Source organism: Haliaeetus albicilla, chromosome 11 (genome assembly GCF_947461875.1).
Source record: "Haliaeetus albicilla chromosome 11, bHalAlb1.1, whole genome shotgun sequence".
NCBI lineage: Eukaryota > Metazoa > Chordata > Aves > Accipitriformes > Accipitridae > Haliaeetus > Haliaeetus albicilla.
The window spans coordinates 18,893,767-18,918,134 of NC_091493.1; the positions used below are offsets into that span (position 1 = coordinate 18,893,767).

Genomic DNA, 24,368 nt, shown 5'->3' on the forward strand with positions numbered 1-24,368 from the left:
GGGGATTTAGACAGAGCTTAAAGCAGTTCTCTGTGACTCTTTGTCACAGGAGTGTAGGTACAAACAAACAGGAGTTGGGACAAAGGGAGTCAACACACATTTTATTAGTAAAAAGTTAATCGGCTTAAAGTGTGCAACTAAATAAGCAAAGCTTACATTAAAGTGACCCACCAAGAAAAGATGCCATGGAAATAAAGTTATAGGAAATACAATATAGTCTCTATGTTCTTTTGTAATCCAGCATGATAAATATTCATGATTCTGGGTTAATGGGGTACCCAGCTCTCAGCCACCACAATAGTTTTTTGTTTATTCTCAAAACCATGAACTTTGGAACCATGAACCTGAATTTCAGGACTCTGCATTCATGCATGTTAGCAAAATTCGGGGCAAGGCAGGGGAATGGAGACAATGCCAGGACCTTGGCTTGTGACAGTGTGACAGAGGTTGCTGGCAGGTTTTTGATAATGAGTAACAAGAGCCCCAGGATGCACAGGACTTCTGGTGTATCCGTCACCCTCTCTGACTCACCACCAGCAGAAGGAGGAGAGAAGAGGCACCACCTGCAACACAATCCCATCCTTCACCTCCAGTCCCTCCAGAACATGGCTTATTCCAGACTTTCTCTCCCCGGCAGACAACAGCATCCTCCGGCCAGCCCTCAAGGAAGCAGCAGCTGCCCACATCACACAGTGGCACCATGGAGCAGAGGAACGGTCCGCTCCTTACACAGGAAGGAATACCTGCATGCCCCTAAACACAATCTCTTGAGGCTTCATATTGACTGAAAGGCCACTTTGACACTCTGACAACAGTCCTGCAGGGAAGGAAGTCACCAAGTTGCAGCCCTGCATTCACACCGGATAGCAAATGTCCTTCCAAAGCATATTTTAAAGAGTCCCAAGCCTCCCTAGCCAGCCCCACATCCAGCTGCTCCTTTGACGGTGCCACCTTCTGCTGATAGCAACATTGCCAGCTTTCCCAGTTTTTCTATGAGACCTTCCAACATCTCTACTCCAACTTGTATTAACAACAGATTACTGCTCCCCCTTTCAAGGTATGTTAGGAGCCTTTGGGGTTAATGAAGTACATGAGGAAACTTTAAAAAAAAAAAAAACACAAAAAAACCCATAGAAACTGAAAGTTCAAAGCCTTGAAAGCCATATGAGGAAAACCACTTTAAATGCTGAATTGAATGCATTTTAAGATTCTTGAGCTTGTTGGTTTGTTTCCCCACATCTGCTCACAACTAAAAGTTAAGACTATGATCTGGTAAGGTCTTCAGGAGTTTCCTGGTGTATGCCACTCACCAAAGTATCCACTCTCTTTCCCTACAAAAACTTCCCATTAGCTTTTCCACCTTGTCCCACATAATGTAGTGAACCATGACAGCAAGCCTTCAAACAGCCTCGCACCAAACAGCCAGGCCCTTTTTTGCTGAGAGCTAGGAGCACAGCTCTCCACCCCACATCACTGTGAATCAGTCTGCTTGGTCTGCAAACAGAGCTCATATCCCTTCACTGACCGCTCAGGCTTTAATTTCCTATTTTAGGGAAAGTGCAGCCTAACATTTGTAAATTAATAGGATCTGTTCTTCATGCATCTTCCTTCAGGACAACCTAGATGACAAACCTTGCCACAGCGAGCTTTATTTCTCTTTTTGGGCAGAGCTCCTCATTCTGATCAGCTGAACCTGAGCAGCACTAGGACAGGCTTGGCCAGTGGACAGTGCAAAGGCCAACCGTTTCTTCGGAATACGGCTTCCTGTAACAATACAAAAGCCTAAAAGAAACAGCAATGCTCTGTTAGATTTTAAGTCTTTGACGCTTCAATTGCAGTACTTCTACACAAGACTACTAAAAACATTCATGCATATATGAAGAGGAATTCAGCAACAACCATGAAAGTTGAGAAATTAATACAAAAGGTAAAAGTGTACTTTTAGAAGGAAAACTATTTCTCCAACTAGTGAAATACCTGCCTTGAATCACAGAAAGGCTCTGTCTAAAAATCAAACACATTAGTAAACAGCAACAGCCTTCTCAAAACTGAGGTACAGTCTCTCCTGCTCAGAGAACATGTATTTAGCATTTACCTTTGTAGTATTTTATCTCTGCAATAGCTGCGTTAGTATAAAGATGACTGTCCAGAGGGAGGAATACACAAATGTGCACAGGTGGAGGGGAACTCGTTGGGAAGAAAACACTTTCCCCATTCCCTGGGTAGAATTTTGCACAGAATGTCCTGCTCCTCCTGAAACAGGACACACCCCCAAGCCCTCCCACCCAGCTCTAAGGACATGCCTCTTCCCCTCATGCTTGGCACAGTCTACCCCTGTAACAATGAGCCAGTGGCACAGCCCAAACCTGGCAGCTCCTTCTATTTCACACCAAGCAGAGGTATAGCTATGAAATACACAGGCACCGCAAAAGCATCAGGAACCAGCCACTGACACCACCCAGGAGGACAGAAAGAGCAGGCACACTTGATGGTTTGAGGCTCTCCATTTCATGCATGCTTGCAAACCCCATGGCAAACACATCGCACCTCTGGCAGGAGATGAGGGATTGTACAATGGGCAAAGAGGGCAAAAGGACAGAAAATGCTCTTCTCAACATCAAGGAAAAAAGAGGGCAGCTGGGAGGTTTTACATTCTATTACTAACCAGCAGTTTACCTCGACAACAAAGCTTTCCAAGAAAAGGCAGAGACTTGGGCACTCAAGCAATGGCCTTAGGAGATCCCAGCTCTCTGCCCAGGAAACAGCGAAAAAAAACCCAGCATATCACATATCACCTTCCTACTGAAGCATGACAAAGAAGAGAATATATGGCAGAAGAGGCCAAAGAGGGGAAAACCAGAAATCAATAAGATCTAACAAAGCGTGACGGAAAATCACCCCATAAAAAGAGGTTACTTGCCAGGTTAATGAATCTTTTCTGTTCTGTACTTAGACACCCAGGAAATGGAAGGGGTCACAGGAGCAGTGTGGGTGGGAATGCAATCCCCAGAACATGCTTTCAAGAACAATCAAAGGTTAGAGATTAAATCCAGGCAGCGGTCAACTGCACAACACATCAGCAGCTTGATACACAGGCCAGCTGCAGCTCAGAGCATCACTGAGCAAAATACACTTCCAAAATCAACAGCACAGCACATAACGGGCTTCTTTTCCAGGGCAAATCCAGGGCAAAGCCAGCCCAAGAGGCCACCCCAGCCCCCCTGAAGGGTCAGCCCCAAGAATGAGAGCATCCATTCCTTCCCAGGTCAGCAGTGCCAGCACAGACAAAACGAAATGGTCTATGGGTCTCTAATCTGAGTAACTGCAATAGAACCACAAAAACCAGACTGCACCACAAGTCACAGTGTGCAAATAGCTCAGAAAGCTCTTGGCCCAGTGGCCAAAACCTCTCAAAACTCACTTTTACCTAAAGGGCTGTGGGTTACTCGTGTCAGGAATGCACAGGCAGCAGACAAACCAACAGAGAAGCATCTGGACAATGGCAGGGTATAAGATCCGTTGGCCACAGAAGCCTGACCAAGACCTCTGGAGTATCAAAGACATCCAAAGCCAGGTGCATATAACTTTGAACTGCAGTTTCTTCTGACTGGAGCCCTACTGACAGGCTCCATAAAAGAAGCACAGACCCTTGCTGTTTTATCACTCCCCTGCCCACATCTAGCTTGAGCTACTGACTACAGGCATCGTGGTTTAACCCCAGCCAGCAACTAAGCACCACGCAGCTGCTCACTCACGCCCCCCACCCAGTGGGATGGGGGAGAGAACTGGGGGAAAAAAAAGTAAAACTTGTGGGTTGAGATAAGAACAGTTTAATGGAACACAAAGGAAGAAAATAATAATGATAATAATAGCAATAATAAAATTACAATAATAATTATAAAAGAATTGAAATATACAAAACAAGTGATGCACAATGCAATTGCTCACCACTTGCCGACCAATGCCCAGTTAGTTCCTGAGCAGCAATCTGCCCCTCCAGGCCAACTCCCTCCAGTTTATATACTGGGCATGACATCACATGGTATGGAATATCCCTTTGGCCAGTTTGGGTCAGCTGTCCTGGCTGTGTCCTCTCCCAACTTCTTGTGCCCCCCCAGCCTTCTTGCTGGCTGGGCATGAGAAGCTGACAAATCCTTCACTTAGTCTAAACACTACTTAGCAACAACTGAAAACATCAGTGTGTTATCAACATTCTTCTCAAACGAATCCAAAACACAACACTATACCAGCTACTAGAAAGAAAATTAACTCTATCCCAGCCAAAGCCAGGACAATAGGCCACCCAAGGAATAGCTCTACTTAGGCCCAAGTTACTCAGTAAGGAAAATGCAGGTGCATGATTTCCATCCTTTTAAAGGCCACCTAACATGTAGGTCACTATATTAGGTTCCCCCACTGCCTGCCAGAATAATTTCCCAACTGCAGTTTCTCAGTCTGGTGCCTCTTGACTCCAGTACAGCTCAAACACCTCTGCCATGCAGCTGTCCAAGCTTCTCCTGCAGCAGCTGCCTCATTTGCTACCCACTACCCAACTTCTGCAACAGAGACACGGATAATGCAGCCAGAAGTCCCCTTTGTTACCTGTATTTGAGGCAGTCTCAGAGTAGACTCGTTGCACAGGATAACTGTTCAAGACAGAGGTCCATGTCACATCATTCCAGTCTACCTACATGCCCAAGAAGCTACATCACAAGCTCCAGAGTAGACATAGCGCTGGCATTTCTGCAAGAGGGAGTTTTGACTTTGCAAGTCCAGTGCATTTAAGTATTTTTATATCTGAGGAATTTTTAAGCAAAACCAATGCCTTGCTGAACCAATACCTTCTTCACACAGCATCCTGCCAACACACGCATCAGCGCGGGCAGTCCTCAACTTCCACAACAGACATCTGCCCCTGGAGCAGGGACAGGCATGTCTGTCAGGTACAGCCACTGCTAGCAGGAGCCAGGGCACAGTTTGTAAATAAATCTCTCTCCTCCAAACTCTGCTCTCTGAAATGAATGAACAACCCCCAGCAGGTCTCATCTGAATTACAGCATGCAAAATACCAACAAAACCAGCTAATTTTGCCAAAGTTCTGAACAAATGAAAATGCTGCAGATTACATAATGCTGTGTGCAGGCAGGGTGGGAGACTGGCAACACCCACATGAGAAGTGGAGAAAGGTAATTCTCAGCACCCTCCAGGACCGTATCAACCAGCTTCTAATAAGGAGACAAAGAGACTCAACTGTACTCCAACTCTGACTCGTAAGAGGAGGAGATAAAATGCTCAGCAGTCTTGAACTTGCTGTCTTGTAACACTGTGGTATGGTTTGTTCTGAAAGCAGCTTTGGGGTTTGTGGATGGGGAGGTTAAATAGATGCTTTTTGCTTGGGAGCTGACATTTGCACGAATACAAAATGACTTGAGAAGATGCGAATTTCTGTGCGGGTCTAAAGCTGAGCTGATTCATGGACTGGCAGCAGCTGCAGGTCTCTGACAATTTGTATCAGTCAAACCAGAAGGTGATTTACCAGTGGCTGGGGTTTCACATGGGCTTCCTTCTCAACATGCAGTTAAACATTTCTCTCCATTCCAAGCTGGGCTGACACAAACTGGCCAAGAAAGAGCAATCAATCATTGAGAGTTCTTTAATCAAGGGCTTCCTTGCGCATTTAAGCGGTTTCTATTGACTATTCCTCTTCAGGAAGTGCTAGAGTGGATCTGAACATCAAAATACAGGCACCCTTGGAGATCAGCATTTCTGGGAGCTCAGCTACAACAAAGGAGGAAAACCAAAAAAAACCCAGAAGACCTAGTAGCTGAATCAAAACAACAGCCAGTTTCTGCTCAATCATCCGTCCCTTCTGAGCAGTGAAAGCACATTTCAGCACTAGTTGAAAGCAGTTTTGTTGCAGGTTCATACCTGCAATACTCGTGATCCAGGACAATCCAGTCATTCAGTGGCAGAGGTGCCTCCTTCCTTCCAAGGTTGCCTGTCTCCAAAATGAGCATACAGACCTCCCCATCAGGTCAGTGTTCTCCCCTTGGCACAGACAGCTCTGGACTCTGATTCACAGAATCCAGCCCCACCATTTCCCTCTCATTTCCCAAAGGGCAGGGGAGATTGGCACCACAGCAGCCCACCTATCACAGCAAACAGCCTGTTGCACAGAACCAGTCCATCAAGAGCAACACAGCAGGTCAATGCACACCATAGCTCAGGGCTTCTGTTCCGTGAGCGAGGATGGAAGAACCTGCTGACTACTGGGTGAACAGCATGAGTTACTGCTGGGGTGGGAGGGGAGATGGAGTACCCCACAGCCTGGGGGAGAAAGCATTGCAGGACACCTGAGGCAGAAAGCAGAAGAGGACTTTAGCAATTCTCCAGGCAGGGACTGGAGAGAGCTTCAGGAAAAGGGGGACAGTGGAACATCTAAAACAGATCTGTGGGAAACTCAGAGGGAAGCAGGCAGAAAGCACAAGGGTCTCTGCAGCAAAAGGCAATGTGAAAAAAAAATAATAAATGGATGTATTAGAGAAAGGAGGCTAGAAAATCCAGTATATCAGGCACACAGCACCTGCAATTTCCCCAGGTACAAATGTGTGAGCCTGAACACACTGCAGCAGGTATTTGTAGTCACACAGCTCTTCCCCAGACCGGGGCAGCAGCCACTCACCTGGGAGACACCCACAAGCACAGTTTTAGCAGTGAGAAAGAGGAGGCTTACCAGTAAAATGCAGCTAGTTCTTGCATTAGCCGTCCAGCAAGGCACACTGCACAAAAGGTTAGGACAAGAAGAGAATAAAAACTCCAAGCACAACTATGAAGGTAGAATATAATTACACAAGCAGTTAAGTGCCTCAAACCAAAATCATCGGCTTTGTAGACTTTTGAAGCCTGGAAGACTTGCAGCACACTTTCTAAATGCCTTTGGCTGGGGCTCTCTGATTTACTAATCTTATGCCACAGAACACCTGAGGAACAAACAGTCTTCGTTGCTCAAACCTGGGCAGGCTATGGCTAAGGGCATACACCTGTGAACTGCCCCCAGTATACAAAGTTCAATAAAAGCTCTACAAGGTCTTTGCGGAGAAGTATCCATGACAACTCCAAGCACCTCTTCCCCACCCTACCAGCCTTCTTTAAGGAAAAAAAAAAAAGCCCCCTGTCCTAAATTTGCCCATCCCTTGTCCTGTCCATTGCTAAATCCCAAGGTGTAGGTATAGCACTGAGTGCTACATCTCATGCAGGACAAGCAGATCCAACACAGCCCAAGAAGTGTCAAACAACAAGCATGATTTTGTCAGATCCCAAGTAAGCAGCTAAACACTGGAAGGACTTCAGACCCAGATCTCAAGTGCTTCTTTTCCCAGTGATCATAAGGTTTTGCTCTCAAATTCCCCAGGCTAATGGCTTCTCTACCTGGGAATTTTAGCTGCAAGAAAATGTTTGGTGGTTTTTTTTTTTTTAAGCTACAGCCATTAGCTTGTGCTTGGCTAGGATTATAATAAAAGCCACCTTAAACCTTCCCTTTGAGGAGGAAGCTTTTGCTACAGTTCTACCTCACTGTGAAATACAGCCTCCCCAACAGCAAACGGCTGCATTGCTGAATGCGGGTATAAAGACAGCATCTCCACTAGTCCTCACCCACCTGTTTTCCGTTCTGTAACTGCTGTCACCTCCCCAAAGCAGGTAAATTAAAGACTGAATAGTCTGTTCTCTCATTCTTTCCCAGACCACCCAAAAAGACTCAGTCAACTTCCTCCTTGAGCATTTAACCCTTCCTGCAACCTACCGGGGAAAAAAATGTAAAGGGAATGAGTGCTGCTGAGAGCTTTCTCTTTCCTCTATAAATGTTTGCACCAGCATCGAGGAATCCACAGACTGTGTTACATCCCAGACTCTTCCCTCAAAGCACACATGTAACTATTGCTGGCAAAGGAAGGAGGAAGGAAACTTTATTTTCTGGAAACCCACATGACTTCTAATGTCAGGAGACTAAGATTCGGCTCCCAGCACTGCCACCACCATACTGACTGCCCTTGGGTAAGCTGTTGGCTCCCACCAACAACTTTTACAACTCAGAGCCCCGCACCAGAGGCACTGGTACCCTCACCACAGCTTCACTGCAGCTCCCTTAAGCTTTCCATGCCAGCTCAGAAGCCTCAAAGCTTTATGGAAAATCTGTAAGATGCAAATGAGATTCCTCCACAGGAATCTGGGATTCTGAAGCAAAGGGCAGGTTGGCACATGCTCTGCCAGTGCTCCCACCATTGCCAAACTGAACAGGACCACTTGTGAGATTGCAGGAAGGCCCTCATCAAGAGCTGAGTGGGCTGGATCCACAGTGCCACTGTCTCCTAACGCAAACACCTGCAAGGAGAAACACTGCATCGCCTTCTTGGCCTGGGAGTCAAGACTTGCAGGTTGGCCTGTGTCCAGACTCTGTCAGCCTATAGACAAGATATGTCATACAAGAATAAACAGCCTAGCCGGAGCAGACAGAAACAGCGGACTCCAACACAGGACACCCTCAATGGATCCCACCCTGGAAGATGAGCTACCAAGGGAAATGCCAGGCCTTGGGAAGCAACACTACAAATCCAGCTCACAAAGGGCAGCAGGCACCATACTAGGAGCCAAAGTACCCAGGAACCAAGATGCTGAGACCAATCTGCAGCTTTTTCTCCTCACCTGCTGATTTGGCAAGTGGAAAAGAGCCTCATAACAGGGTTGCCCCTGGAGGGAAGGGATCATTGAGTCTGTAAACATCCAGGGAACAAGTTATTCAGTGCCCAGCTCTCAAAATAACTACCAGAACAAATTACAGCCTATTTAATTCCTTTGGTTCCAGTTTGCCTGAGGAGCCCCAGAAGGATGAGCTTGTTTTGTTTACCAGGCATCCATAGTTCTTCCTGCTGCCTGTCTGTTAGGCAGCCTCCCTCAGACCGGCACTCTGGTCTGGGTATCCTTAGCTGGACCCTCTAAGCAGCAGATCTACCCGAAGCACGTCAGGCTTATGACATTTTTCCATCTATAATGGAGCAGATCTGGGCAGGAACCTTTGTACCATTCCCTTTGAAAAGCCTTCCAGTGACCTGCTGCAACACTCAGCAAAACCCACCCAGCAGAGTCAGCACTGTCACCTACCCCGGCAACTCAAACCGACGGTGCAGCCCTGCCTCAACTGTCCATTTATCAGCCATACAGGCATTTTGCCCTCTCTTTCTACCCTATCAAAAGGGCAGGGAAGCAGACACAGATTAGGAAAAGGAAATCCTGGACAGCTGGAGTTAAGAGGTTGAGCAGCAGTGGAGTTACGGCCCATCGACTGAGCCCTGGTAACTGGGCACGTGTTTATACCAGTAGCTCAGTAGTTGCAGTGATTTAGGAGGTTACTGCCCTGTGCTGTCCATCCTGCTTTGCTGCTGGAGATTATTACACCCTTAGCTAATGCAACAGAGAGGAGCATGTGCCAGACTTTTCACTCCCCGTCTAGCAGATCAACCATCTACAGTCTGCACTAAACCTCAGGGCATGAGCTGGTGGGGTGAGGAACTGGCAAGCTTTCACTTCATAACCTGCCAGGTCTAAATCCATCACAGCCTCTGGGTCACAGCCATTAGCCTCCAGCAAAAAAGAAGTAATGCACTATAGTTTTAACAGCTTTGGAAAACACGTAAGTGGAGCAGCAGTTTGTCTTTGCAATGGGCTAAGAGCCTGCATACAATCTGCAGCCACAAGACTGTGCACAGGGGCCTGTGCCTACAGCATCAATTGAAACATCACCACAAGTCTCACAGTGCCAGCTGTTTCCACAGACCATTAAAAACTTTCCCTTGCAAAACATACCAGGCACCTGAGCTTTTCACAGCACATCTGCAATCATTACCCTCTCGCCAGTCATGCTTCTAGACAAATACTGACAGTGTCCCACCAATGGAGAAACTCAGGCCCAAGGAAGTTAAGAAGACTTGTCACTGTGCCGTGGTTTAACCCCAGCTGGCAACGAAGCACCATGCAGCCGCTCGCTCACGCCCCCCCACCCAGTGGGATGGGGAGAGAATCAGAAAAATGTAAAACTCGTGGGTTGAGATAAAGACAGTTTAATAGGACAGAAAGGAAGAAAATAATAACAACAATAACAACAACAATAATGACAATAATAATCATAAAAGAATTGAAATATACAAAACAAGTGATGCATAATGCAATTGCTCACCACTTGCCGACCAATGCCCAGTTAGTTCCCGAGTAGCAATCTGCCCCTCCAGGCCAACTCCCTCCAGTTTATATACTGGGCATGACATCACATGGTATGGAATATCCCTTTGGCCAGTTTGGGTCAGCTGTCCTGGCTGTGTCCTCTCCCAACTTCTTGTGCCCCCCCAGCCTTCTTGCTGGCTGGGCATGAGAAGCTGACAAATCCTTCACTTAGTCTAAACACTACTTAGCAACAACTGAAAACATCAGTGTGTTATCAACATTCTTCTCAAACGAATCCAAAACACAACACTATACCAGCTACTAGAAAGAAAATTAACTCTATCCCAGCTGAAACCAGGACACACTGCTATAGCACCTCAGGAACAAAGCATGGTAGACTTCCTTCATAGGCATTAGACAACAGCCCTGACATAGCCCATCTTGGAGGGACAACTCCATCAGAGTTGTCTTCACCTCATCTCACTTACAGAAACAGATCTCTTCACTCATTAATCTTGGCTGAACTAACCCTTTGGGATGGCGTTTGCAGCAGTGAACACCTGCCTAGCTCTCCTGATGGTCTAGTACTGGAAGAGAAAGAAGGCTGCAAATGCAAGGCAGGGGGAGGAGGACAGACAGGGTCTAACATGTGTCCATGTGGTACAAGTCCTGCTTGCTTTCTTTGGGGCTGACTTTAAAAAGTGGAGCCATTCAGTGCACAGAGACAGGTACATGGCACATAAGGAGTGTCTTGTTCCCTAAATGCTCTGCACTTTAGGTTGATACAGCCCACATGGAGAGAAACTGGATCAGAGAGCCAGGAAATACAGCCACTCAGACTGAAAGAGCCGAGTCTTTTTCTTCTACAGAAAAGACGACTGAAACTTAAGAAAGCTGGTAATGGTGCTCACCAGTGAAAAAGGCTGCAGCAAAGCAGAAGGCACCACACTGTCCTCCACACCCAGCAGACTGGGTGACAAAGGCAGACTTAAACTGCAGGACTGGAGCCTCAGGTCAAACAACAGGAAAGCCAAAGCAGTGCTGCCTGGCAGCCTCCACCACAGACAGATATGTGCCAGCACAGTCAGAAACACCAGCCTAGTGCTGGGCTCCAGATAAGGACTGTGTGACCTCCAGAAGTCTTTTTTGCTCCTTTCTTTCTATCAGAAAGAAGACATTGGAAAAGTATTAGAGACAAACACTGAGAAGTCAGAATATAAAGATAATTTCTGCGACTGATCCTGACTGAATTGAATTGACAGGAATAACACATAAGGTTTTTCTGCCCACCAGGAGAGGAGATGAGGATGTCCAACGAAGGGAGGCTGCCGTTGGCAGTCCAGGCTCTTCTCTGTGTACGTGCAGAAGTGAGAGGTAGAGAGCCTGGAAGATGGAGGGACTGCAGGACACAGAAAGGGTCTTACAGCAAAGGCAGGTAAATGGCAGGTTGGGGAAATATTTTTTTTTTTTCCTTTTTTGCCACAGGCTCCCTGTCTGATGTACTAAAGTAAGTGTTCTGCATGTGGTACTTCAAGGAGCATTCCTCATCCTCATACTTGACCTGACAGTAATACCCAACAGTCCAAAGTGCAAGTGAGACTCACTGGAGATGATGCCATACTTTTGAGGAAAAGGCAAAGATAATGCATTTTCAGACAGAAAGGCCAAAGCACTGTACCTGCAGCTCTCCAGGTCTGAACCATGGCTGTATCACTAACAACCAGTTTCACTGGAAAGAGAGAGACACTGGTTCATTACCATTTAGAAGTAGACACAAATACAGTAAAGCATGTTTGGGTGGGCTAGGTCCCATATAGATTAAAAAGAATTAACACACACAAAACTATATATCAAAACACAAATGACTTACAGATCAAGGAAATGTTTGGTGCAAAAAAAACTCTGAGGAGAGAAGAGGACTGAAATGAATTTTGGAATAAAATCCACCACTCAAAACAAAGCCCACATACAAGGCCAGTTAAACAACTTGCTATACAGACAGAGGGGCTCTGATAGACATTGCTTTGACAGAGCTCATCTATGTGAGCAGATACGGCCAGAAGTCCCCTAAAAGCAGTCAGGAGAGAGCTGATAACAAGGGAAGCTATCACCAAAGGACACTGAAGAACAGCTAGGAGAGCATTTCGGGGTCAAAGCCCCAACTCAAGAGAGAGACCGAGAACACCACACACAAAGAAACTCCTTCCTTTTTTTGATTTCTACAGCATTAAGAAAATCGGACTTTGCACGAAGTTATCTGTAAATGGAACAAGACTAACAAGGTATCGATTGCCGATTTCCCAGCAGAGAAGCACTTCACGATGTTCGCTGATAGCTGGAACCGAACGGAGGAACAGACAGATCAAGAGTACCACCCAGTTTTCCAAAGAGAAAACCTGGGTTTCATATTCCCTTCGAATTAAGATACTCGGAATGACAGAAGCTCTTGGAGAATCAAACGGTCAAAAAGGGTTACAACGAGCTCAGAAACCACCGAGCGCAGTCTAACACGGGAACGAAAAACTCTGGAAAAGGGATGGAGGGAGCAGCCGGAGGCTTCCTGGAGAGGATGCGGTAACTCGCACGCAGGCGACTAGAAAAGTATCCGGATACCCCGGGAGGCTCGGCGGGTGCCCGGGGCTGGCCGCACCGGCTCCCTGCCCGCCGGGGAGCCCTGGGAGAGCCCCGGCGCCAGCCCGTGCAGCCGCCTGCAGGGAAGCAGCCCGCAAAGCGCCGGCGTGCTCCTGCTCTCCGGGGCACGCACCGCAACTTCGGGCCAGACAGACCCCGGGACAAGTCGGAACAGCTGCCAACGGGCTGCAAAAATGCACAGAAAAAGCCTGGGGTTGGGGGGGTGGGGGGAACATCAACAAAACCAACCACCCAACACCAGACTGCAAAGCACCGCTGGGCATTTCCCTGGCTTTGCAGAGGAGACCTCAGTGGGAGGGGCGGGTAACAGATGGGTGAGCGAAGAGATGGGGGGAGCGGGGGATAATTTTTTAAGAAAACCCCAGGCGTAGCCTCCTACCCGGGGCTGCAACCCGCAGCTGGCTGGGGGGCAGCCAGAAACCCTCCGCACCGGCGGGACCGGGAGTGGGGCGGGGGGGGGGGGCTCGCCGGGTGCCCGCTGGGGTTTGGGAGGGCAGCGGGATGCCGAGGCGGCTCCCGGCCGGGGCGGGGGGGTGACGTGGGGGGTGGGTCCCGCCGCGGCCAGGTGAGCTCGGGAACGGTCCCCCCGCGCAGTACCGGGCTAGCCAGGAGCGTTTCGCAGGGACACCTGTCCGCCACCACCGTGCTTGCAAACTTCTCCCGGAGTTGCAGCCCGCCCGCTCCCCTACCGGCTTTGCAAGGGTCGCGGTACTCCATCAGCTCCTCCACCGTCTCCGGTTCCCCCACCGTTAAGGCGGCTCCCCGTCCGCCCGTCCCCGCGGTAGGTAGAAGTAGCAACGATAACAGCAAACGGCGGAGCGGGGCGGCCCCGCGGCCCATAGCGGTGGAGAAGGAGGCACCGCTGCCCCGGCTGCGGACACTGCGCGGCGACAGCGGCCGCCGCCACCGCGGGAGGCGGGCGACACGCCGATGCTGTCACTCAAGGCACGGCGAGCCAATCACGTCTGCGCCCGTGCTTCTGCCCCGCCCCCGAGGGACACCACCACGCCCCCCCCGGCCCGGGCCAGGGGGGGTTACTGCGGGGGGGGGGGGTCCCTCGGGGGCGGAGAACCCCGTTCCCCCCTCCCGGTTGCCGCACTTGAGCGGCAAAAGCTCGAATTATGACGATAAAATAAATAAAATTTATTAATATTATAATTATTACTATTATTATTTTTTTTTTCCCCTCGAGATAATCGTCGCTTCAGGGGCAGCCGAAGAGAAATAGCTCATCCGCTGCCGGGAGAAACAACATTTTGCATCATGGCCTTAAAACCCATGCGTCAGCAGAGTTGCAGCAGCATGGATGGAGAAAGATGGGGCAAGAAGAACCAAATTAAAGAACAGGAGAAATTAAGAAAGGTGGGACAAAACGTCAGGGTGTGCATCTGTCCCCTCTCAGCCGCTTTTTAAGTGCATTACAGCAGGTTTCAGGAGCAACTGGGCTGTTTTACTGGGAATTTGGTCTTTGGCATGATCCATATACAGCGAGGCCTGGGAAATCAGGCAGATGGATTGTGTGCGAGATGCTCAGCTGCACCAAAATCTACACCATGGTATCTGAGCTGGTGGACCCCAGCTGCCCAAGGTTGTAGGGTACCTCAGACATCTTTAACAGCGGAGCATAGGATAACACATTGGAGAGCATCCTACTTCAGGGCTGCTGGCTTGTGGTGGAGGTAGTCCACGCAGGATGGATGTCTCTGCTCTTTACGCAGTGACTCTGTGGGGAAAGGGCAGATGCCCGAAGCCCAGCCACCTCACTGGATGCTGAAAAGTCTTAAGAGTCATCTCACAAGGGCCAGCCAGGTGCTTCCATATGAATTCAACACTGCGTAGGGCAGTCGAACAAGATGTGACAGTCTGAGACTGCAGCACTAGTAGTTACGGGTCACTCACCTATCCTCGTGCCGCTCAACAGACGCAGCATTAGGCAAAGACAGTACAGACGCTATACTGGTGAGCAGAGGAGAGCTGACAAGTGTACAAGCTTACTGGGGGGTGTATTGGGTCTGGCTGAGATGGAGTTAATACTCCCCATAGCGGCCCTCATAGCGCTGTGCTCTGCATCAGTAGCTAGAACGGTGTTGATAGCACACCAGTGTTTTGGCTACTGCTGAGCAGTGCTGGCACAGCATCAAGGCTGTCTCTCCAACATTTTTGCCCCCCCCCTCAATGGCAGGCTGGGGCAGGGCAAGATCTTGGGAGGGGACATAACCAGGACAGCTGACCTAAACCAACCAAACAGATATTCCATACCATATGACGTCAGCTCAGATATAAAAGCTAAGTTAAGGGAGACGGAAGCGGGGGGCATTTTGTCTTCCGGAGCAACCACTACGCGTACTGAAGCCCGGCTTCCCGAGAAGCGGCTAGACATCACCTGCTGATGGGAAGTAGAGAATAGCGTCATTTGTTTTTTCTTTGCTTTCGCGCGCACAACCTTTGCTATCACTTTATTAAACTGTCCTTATCTTGACCCACGAGCCTTTTGTTATATTTTCTCCCCCCCATCCAGCTGAGGAGGGGGAGTGATAGAGCGGCTTTGGTGGGCACCTGGCATCCAACCAGGGTCAACCCACCACAGTCCTTTTTGGCGCCCAACGTGGGGCAAGACAACGGCAGTTTTGCATTAAGCGTTCTAGAGCTAGTTATTAAGTGGCAAGCTCCCGTGCAAGGTCACGGAGCTTGTGAGCTGCTTGCTTATCTCTAGCTTGCTGAGTTTGGGAACATGGTAATGCAAATAATGGCTGTGTGCTTTGCCCTGGCACTGATGGCTTTGTTGTGCTGTGGGAGCTATCTTGTGGGGAGAGTGAAGGAACGCGGGAACGTGCTAATACAAATAATGTCTATGTGCTTTGTCCTGGCGCTGATGGCTTTGCTGTGTTGCGGGAGCTATCTTGTGAAAGAGATGAGGGAACACATCTCCCTCTCCCTACCAGGCATTGATGTGAATGGTTTTATTATGCAGGCTCCCGAGGTCCTTGTTCACCCTTATGTGAGCTGTTTAATACTGATCATTATTACTGGTGGCATATTATGGGTATTGTGGAATCTGGTCTCGTCCCGGTATAAGAGAAGACAAGTTTCAGGTGAGGCAATACTGAAATGTGCCCTCAAGCGACCGGTCCCTGGGTGGCAGGGTATATGGAAGGATTTGGGCAGATTCCTAGGACGGTTATCACCTCCCATAATCTGGGACTTTACACCCGAACAGGCAAGTAACCCTGGCAAACTGACACGCCACCTGATAGAAGGGTGCCTTGCCTATCCCAATGAAAACCAGCAGCTTCTCCCACTGTACTGGGGCCTGGCCTATGCCTACCGAGCCATAGGTCAACACTCTCAGAGGACCATGGTTGAGGCAGGGACCCAGACTGCATCTGAGGACACCATGCTTGAGATAGGGACCCAAACAACAACAACTACAGTAATTGCCCCAAAAGTGAAAAGGAAACAGTGGACAAGGCGATCAACGGGTCCATACCATCGATTAGTGAGGGAAGAAGAAGAAGAGGAAAGGCTTGATCTAGAAGCTGGTCCTTCGATAAAGAAATTGGAGGAAGGAGTGAGGGAACTTAAACAGGAAGCGGAAACTACCCGGTCCCTGACGTCCTCAGAACTTTGGGACTTGTGGAAAGATTACAGCCGCCAGCCAGGTGAGCGGATTGCTGCCTGGCTGCTCCGATGCTGGGATAACGGGGCTGATAGTCAGCAACTGGAACGCAAGGAAGCCCAACAGCTGGGATCCCTCGCTAGAAACCGGGGAATTGAAAGAGGAATTGGAAAAGAGGCAGCAGTTTGCAGTCTCTGGAGCCGGCTCCTCTCAAGTGTGAGGGCAAGATATCCATTCAAGGAAGATCTTGTCAATTCCTCAGAAAAGCGGACTACCGCAGATGAAGGCATCCAGTACCTGAGAGAGTTAGCGGTGGTGGAAGTCATCTACAGTGCTCCAGATGATGAGGAAGTTTCCAAAGATCCAGAGGATGTCCTGTGCACACGGGCCATGTGGCGAAAGGTGATTCAAGGTGCCCCAGTATTGTATTCTAACAGCTTGGCAGCAATGTATTGTCCAGATATGGAAACACCAACTGTGGAGAAAGTGTCATCTTGGCTCCAAAACTTTGAGGAAAATCTCTGTGTCTCCTCATCCCTACAGGACAGTGCCTTGGCTGTTAGGGATGCTCCAAGAAATCATTCCTCTCCTGCCCCGGTCAGAGGGAAAGGGAGCCCAGGGCGTATGCCACGTGGTACACTCTGGTTCTTCCTGCGTGACCGAGGGGAGGACATGAGGAAGTGGGATGGTGAACCCACCTTTAAGCTGGAAGCCCGTGTACGTGAACTGAGAGGGAAGACAGCTGTTAAGAAGGGGTCACCCAAGAAGGCTGTCAGCGTAGTTGCTGTAGAGGCCCAAGAAAGCACTCAGCGATCCTGCAGGCATAGAACTGAAACCACCTCCCTTGATTCTGGTGAGGGGACTTCTGGTCTGGTACCGCAAGGATCGGACAGTGAATATTCTGATGAGGAACAGCAATAGAGGGTCCCTGCCTTCGGCCAGGAGGAGGAAAGGGATGACCGGCTATACTGGACTGTGTGGATTCGATGGCCTGGCACATCAGACCCACAGAAGTATAAGGCTTTGGTAGACACTGGTGCACAGTGTACACTGATGCCATCAGGATACAGGGGCACAGAACCCATCTGGATCTCTGGAGTGACAGGGGGACGCCAAGAATTGACTATACTGGAGGCTGAAGTGAGCTTGACAGGGGACAAGTGGGAAAAGCACCCCATTGTGACCGGCCCAGAGGCCCCTTGTATCCTTGGCATAGACTACTTCAAGAGGGGGTACTTCAAGGACCCAAAGGGGTACCGATGGGCTTTTGGTGTAGCCACCGTAAATGCAGAGAAGATCAAACAGCTATCTACCCTGCCTGGCCTCTCGGAAGATCCCTTCATTGTGGGATTGTTGCAAGTTGAAGAACAGCAGGTGCCAATCGCTACCAGGACGGTGCACCGTCGGCAATATCGGACAAACCGAGACTCCCTGGCTCCCATCCATGAGCTGATTCATCACCTAGAAAGCCAAGGAGTCATCAGCAAGACTCGTTCACCTTTTAATAGTCCTATATGGCCAGTGCAAAAGTCTGATGGAGGATGGAGGTTAACAGTAGATTATCGCAGCCTGAATGAAGTGACGCCGCCACTGAGTGCTGCTGTACCAGACATGTTAGAGCTCCAATATGAACTGGCATCAAAGGCAGCCACGCGGTATGCTACAATTGATATTGCCAATGCATTTTTCTCCATTCCTTTGGCAGCAGAGTGCAGGCCACAGTTTGCTTTCACATGGAGAGGTGTCCAATACACCTGGAATCGACTGCCCCAGGGGTGGAAGCACAGTCCTACCATTTGTCACGGATTAATCCAAACGGCACTGGAACAAGGCGATGCCCCTGAACATTTACACTACATAGATGACATCATCGTGTGGGGCAATGAGGCAGAAGAAGTGTTTGAGAAGGGAAAAAGAATAATTCAGATTCTTCTGAAAGCTGGTTTCGCCATAAAGAAAAGCAAGGTCAAGGGACCTGCACAGGAGATTCAGTTCTTGGGAAGAATAAAACGGCAGGATGGACGCCGGCATGTCCCTATGGATGTGGTTAACAAGATAGCAACTATGTCTCCACCAGCTAACCAGAAAGAAACACAAGCTTTCCTAGGCCTTGTGGGGTTCTGGAGAATGCATATTCCAGGTTATAGTCAGCTTGTGAGCCCTCTCTATCGAGTAACGCGGAAGAAGAACTATTTCGAATGGGGCCCTGAACAGCAACAAGCCTTTGAGCATATCAGACATGAAATAGCTCGTGCGGTAGGTCTTGGGACCGTCCGGACAGGACCAGAGGTACAAAATGTACTCTACACTGCAGCTGGGGAGCATGGTCTCACCTGGAGCCTGTGGCGGAAAACACCAGGAGAAACCCAAGGTCGACCATTAGGGTTTTGGAGCCGGGGGTACCGAGGATGAGCAGCCCACTACACCCCGACTGAAAAAGAGATACTAGCAGCATATGAGGGGGTTCGAGCCGCTTCAGAAGTTGTTGGTACAGAAGCATATCTCCTCTTGGCACCACGATTGCCCGTGCTACACTGGATGTTCAAAGGGAACATCCCCTCTACACATCATGCAACCAGCGCTACGTGGAGTAAGTGGATAGCATTGATCACGCAACGGGCTCGACTGGGGAAATCTAACCGCCCAGGAATTCTGGAAGAGATCATGGACTGGCCAGAAGGCAGAGATTTTGGAGCATCACCTGAGGAGGTGGCTCGTGCCCAAGAGGCACCACCATAAAATGAGTTATTAGAAGACGAAAGGTGTTATGCTTTGTTTACTGATGGATCCTATCGTGTGGTCGGGAACCATCGGAAGTGGAAAGCTGCTGTGTGGAGTCCCACACGACAAGGCGTTGAGGCCACTGAAGGAGAAGGCGAGTCAAGTCAGTTTGCAGAAGCAAAAGCCATCCAACTAGCCCTAGACATTGCTGAACGAGAAAAGTGGCCGGTACTCTACCTCTATACCGACTCCTGGATGGTGGCTAATGCCCTATGGGAGTGGCTACAGCAGTGGAAGAAGACCAATTGGCAACGCAGGGGTAAACCCATCTGGGCAGCAGCGTTGTGGCAGGACATTGCTGCCCGTGTAGAATACATGACTCTAAAGGTACGTCATGTAGATGCTCACGTGCCCAAAAGCCGTGCCACTGAAGAGCATCGAAGTAATGAACAGGTAGACAAGGCTGCCAAAATAGAAGTAGCTCAGGCGGACCTGGACTGGGAGCGTAAGGGTGAGCTATTTGTAGCTCGATGGGCCCATATAGGTGGGCTCGTGATCGAGGGGTGGACCTGACCATGGAGGCCATCACACAGGTCACTCATGAATGTGAAACAGGTGCTGCAAGCAAACGAGCCACCAGAGTAAAGTCTCCCTGGAACAGAGGGCGGTGGCTGGGCTTTCGATATGGCGAGGCCTGGCAAATTGACTGCATTGGACCACTGCCACGAACACGCCAAGGCAAGCGCTACATACTCACCATGGTGGAAGCAACTACTGGTTGGCTAGAAACATATCCTGTAAACCATGCCACTGCCCGAAACACCATCTTAGGCCTCGAAAGGCAAATTTTATGGCGACACGGTACCCCAGAAAGAATTGAATCAGACAATGGGACTCATTTCCGAAATAACCTCATAAGCTCCTGGGCAAAGAAACACGGCACTGAGCGGGCGTACCGCATACCCTATCACCCGCAAGCATCTGGAAAAATTGAGAGATATAATGGACTGTTGAAGACTATGTTGAGAGCGCTAGACAATGGGACATGGAAGCATTGGGATACAAATTTAGCAGAAGCCACTTGGCTAGTTAACACCAGAGGATCTGCTAACCGTCCTGGTCCTGCCCAAACAAAACCCCTACATACTGTGGGAGGAGGTAAGGTCCCCGTAGTGCACATGGGGAAGTCGCTGGGGAAGGCAGTGTGGATTGCACCTCCCATGGGAAAAGGCAAACCCATTCGTGGGATTGTCTTCGCTCAGGGACCTCGGTGTACTTGGTGGGTAATGCGGAAGGATGGGGAGACCCGGTGTGTGCCTCAAGGACATTTAACCTTGGGGGAAAAATAATCTGTGATGTGAGTTGTATGTTGTAGGAAGTAATGTAGCAGGAATGACCCGAACTGCAGAGGAGTGAACTTCGCAAGGAACCAGACAAATGCATCGGTGACCCAAACCAAGCTGGTGTTGCGGCCCAACGATCGAACATACTGCTTCTCCTGTCCTGACCACTCATCTTGATGGATGGGGCCCAAGTCATAACCTGTGTGTGAACATCAGGAAGAGTGGAAGAAGCCCATGGAATATCTATCTCTTAAAGGACAGGGGATAGTAATTAATAAGAATGTATAAATCCGTACGTTGGGTATAAAAGTGGTTTAAGTATGTAGTTTCAGTTGTAAGTGTTGGTAAGAAAGGATTTCAGTAATGAGTATTAAATACAATAGTATGGTTAGAAGATCTCTGTATTAAATTATGTGGAACCTGAGCAGGATGCAAATGGTATGGAATAAGGGGTGGAGACTGTATTGGGTCTGGCTGAGATGGAGTTAATACTCCCCATAGCAGCCCTCATAGCACTGTGCTCTGCATCAGTAGCTAGAACGGTGTTGATAGCACACCAGTGTTTTGGCTACTGCTGAGCAGTGCTGGCACAGCATCAAGGCTGTCTCTCCAACATTTTTGCCCCCCCCCTCAATGGCAGGCTGGGGCAGGGCAAGATCTTGGGAGGGGACATAACCAGGACAGCTGACCTAAACCAACCAAACAGATATTCCATACCATATGACGTCAGCTCAGATATAAAAGCTAAGTTAAGGGAGACGGAAGCGGGGGGCATTTTGTCTTCCGGAGCAACCACTACGCGTACTGAAGCCCGGCTTCCCGAGAAGCGGCTAGACATCACCTGCTGATGGGAAGTAGAGAATAGCGTCATTTGTTTTTTCTTTGCTTTCGCGCGCACAACCTTTGCTATCACTTTATTAAACTGTCCTTATCTTGACCCACGAGCCTTTTGTTATATTTTCTCCCCCCCATCCAGCTGAGGAGGGGGAGTGATAGAGCGGCTTTGGTGGGCACCTGGCATCCAACCAGGGTCAACCCTCTACAGGGAGGTTCTTGGGGTGAAGTGCATTCCACAATCTCCCTGTGCCATAACTCTTTGTTCCTTCAGCTGTGTACTTCCAAGCTCCCACAGCAGGATCTTCGAGCAGTGTCTCCTGTTACAGCACTGGCTCCAAACCCTCCCTTCACTCCACCAGATGATGGCTTGCCATCAGCTATCCATAAATTTGTCACTTCTCTTCTAGTCTACAGCAATGAATGATACCTGAGCATAAAAAGGCACAACATGATTGAGGCATGTCCTTAGCAGCAATGCAGGCTACTGCAAACCGTTCCTACCTCTCTCCCCCACCCCCCATTTAATATTGGCTTCCCAGAAAAGATAAAGTCAGGAAATTAATATAATCTCCAAACCTTCATGGAAGCCAAAAAGGCTGCATCAAACCCTGGCAGGAAGACCACGGTCAAAAGCTCTGCTGATCAAACACACTAGAGTTTTCTACAACTGGTGAAAAGCCCATCGGGTAAAGACAAACAGCTGGCTGGGGAGCATAGAGGAGACTCCCTCCCACAGCAAGGGAAGGCTGGCATGATTTACCCACTTTCCACCCCAAGCATCAGGTTCTCCACCTATCTCCTGTAACACACAGCACTGAGGAGACACAGCCCATATAGCTACCCAGGGGGAGAGGTCAAGAAAGGTAAGAACCAGATGTCATGTATACAACTAGCAGCAAGGTACAAGACATTACATTAAGGGCACTCTAAAAATCTTTATAGCGTGAGACATTTTTGTGCATGTGATGGATGCAGTCCTATCCTCTGCACAAGAAACACCCTGAGGAAAACTTCTAACACCAATGTTTTTCTGTCTAATCTTCGTTTTCTGGGGGCTATAATCAAGGTGATGGCAGTCAGGTACCCACCAACACCTCAGAATCTTTCTTGTTTTTTGAACTGTCATATGAGACGGAGCAAGCTGGCCATTTATTTCCGTGTCCCAAATAAACACAGCAGCTGGTCCATGCTAACACCCAAGACCTGCATTCAGCCTTTACTGTCAGCAGTTCTGGCAACAGCTGAGCAGAAGACACACTGCATTTCCTCCACTTTGTGCTTCCAAGCAGGTCCCAGATCAGAGGAGAAACCTGAAGGACAGGGATCAGCAGGTGGAGGACTCTGGGTCACCCATGAGGGAAAGTCCCAGGCTACTCCAGGGGCCATCACTCGCAGGGGTGGGAAGAGAAAACATGCATGGGAAAGGTCTCAGATTTTCACTGGAAGAGTGAAACATCCTTTTGATGTACCAGTGTCGTGGTTTAACCCCAGCCAGCAACTAAGCACCACGCAGCCGCTCACTCACTCCCCCCCATCCAGTGGGATGGGGGAGAAAATCAGGAAAAGAAGTAAAACTCCTGGGTTGAGATAAGAACGATTTAATAGAACAGAAAAGAAGAAACTAATAATGATAATGATAACACTAATAAAATGACAACAGTAGTAATAAAAGGATTGAAATGTACAAATGATGCGCAGGGCAATTGCTCACCACCCGCCGACCGACACCCAGCCAGTCCCCGAGCGGCGAATCCCTGCCCCCCCGCTTCCCAGTTCCTAAACTAGATGGGACGTCACATGGTATGGAATACACTGTTGGCCAGTTTGGGTCAGGTGCCCTGGCTGGGCATGAGAAGCTGAAAAATCCTTGACTGTAGTCTAAACACTACTGAGCAACAACTGAAAACATCAGTGTTATCAACATTCTTCACATACTGAACTCAAAACATAGCACTGTACCAGCTACTAGGAAGACAGTTAACTACATCCCAGCTGAAACCAGGACAACCAATCTCAGCAAAATGAGGCAAAACCAGGAATAACAAGAACGCTTTTCAATGGACATGTCAAGGTCGTGACTAGGACTTACTGCTAATACTAGATAGCAAAACAGCTGCCTGGTCATTTGATTGCCCTGAAGATGCTCATTCCAAACTCTCCACCCTTCACTCCTCACTGATGGTCACCAAACTGGGGCTGTAACAGCAAATCCACCTGTTGAGATCAAGCCTGGAGAATACGGGCACTTTGAACAGGAGCCCCAAATGGGTACCAAACTTCTGAAGATTTGACATGCAGCTGACCCATCCATTGATGAGTGTCCTGAACAGAAATATTGAAAGGAAAGGTAATTTTGGAAACCAGTCTAGCACTTGAGGCCTCATGGGCATAGAAACATCTTGCTGTTGCTCTTGTTCTCACCATCTCCGCAGAAAATTACCAGGGGCTTTAGGTACAATTCTGGAAGACCTGAGCTGAGCCCTGCATGTGAGACCTGCATGGAGGACAGAGGAAAAAACAGTAGCCCTCTTCAAATAACTAAAGGAAGAATAAGCATCAGTTGAACCAAGGAACAATTAGGTTTCAAGCAAGTTTTCTAGCAGTAAAACAGGGAAGCCCTAGAGCAGATTGCCATGAAGAATCAAGGGAGTTTCCATCACTGTAGGATTTTGAAGAGGAATGTAGACAAATGCCCATCAGAATAAACTTAGTAAGGTAACTAGATCCATCTCCTGAGTTCTATACTGCTCATATACACGCTAACCCTAAAAACTTTTACTTTTTCTACATTAGGTTGCTACTTTCCATGATTTTGTCAAAGAGCAGAGCCTAATGGTTATTTTAAAAGGAAAGGCTGATTGCCCCTCTGTGCTTCAGAAGAACTCCCAATTCTCATGAGATAATAGCACTAGGTGCTCTTTTCTCTCTGCTTGATAGAGGTGGTCCTGGCAGCATTACTCTCTGAGGGTACAGGAAGCTGGAAAATA

At 48.8% G+C, this 24,368-nt stretch overlaps 1 protein-coding gene across 4 annotated transcripts in view; it reads right to left on the bottom strand.

Moving 5' to 3' along the window:
- TLL2 (tolloid like 2) overlaps positions 1 to 13,777 on the bottom strand; it is a 97,047-nt gene extending 83,270 nt beyond the window's left edge. For all 4 annotated transcript variants that reach the window (XM_069796447.1, XM_069796446.1, XM_069796444.1 and 1 more), the window contains exon 1: positions 13,554 to 13,777. In XM_069796447.1, coding sequence (XP_069652548.1) covers positions 13,554 to 13,704 — 151 coding nt within the window. In that variant the 5' untranslated portion in view covers positions 13,705 to 13,777. The remainder of the gene's footprint in view (positions 1 to 13,553) is intronic.
- Positions 13,778 to 24,368: the final 10,591 nt, after the last annotated feature.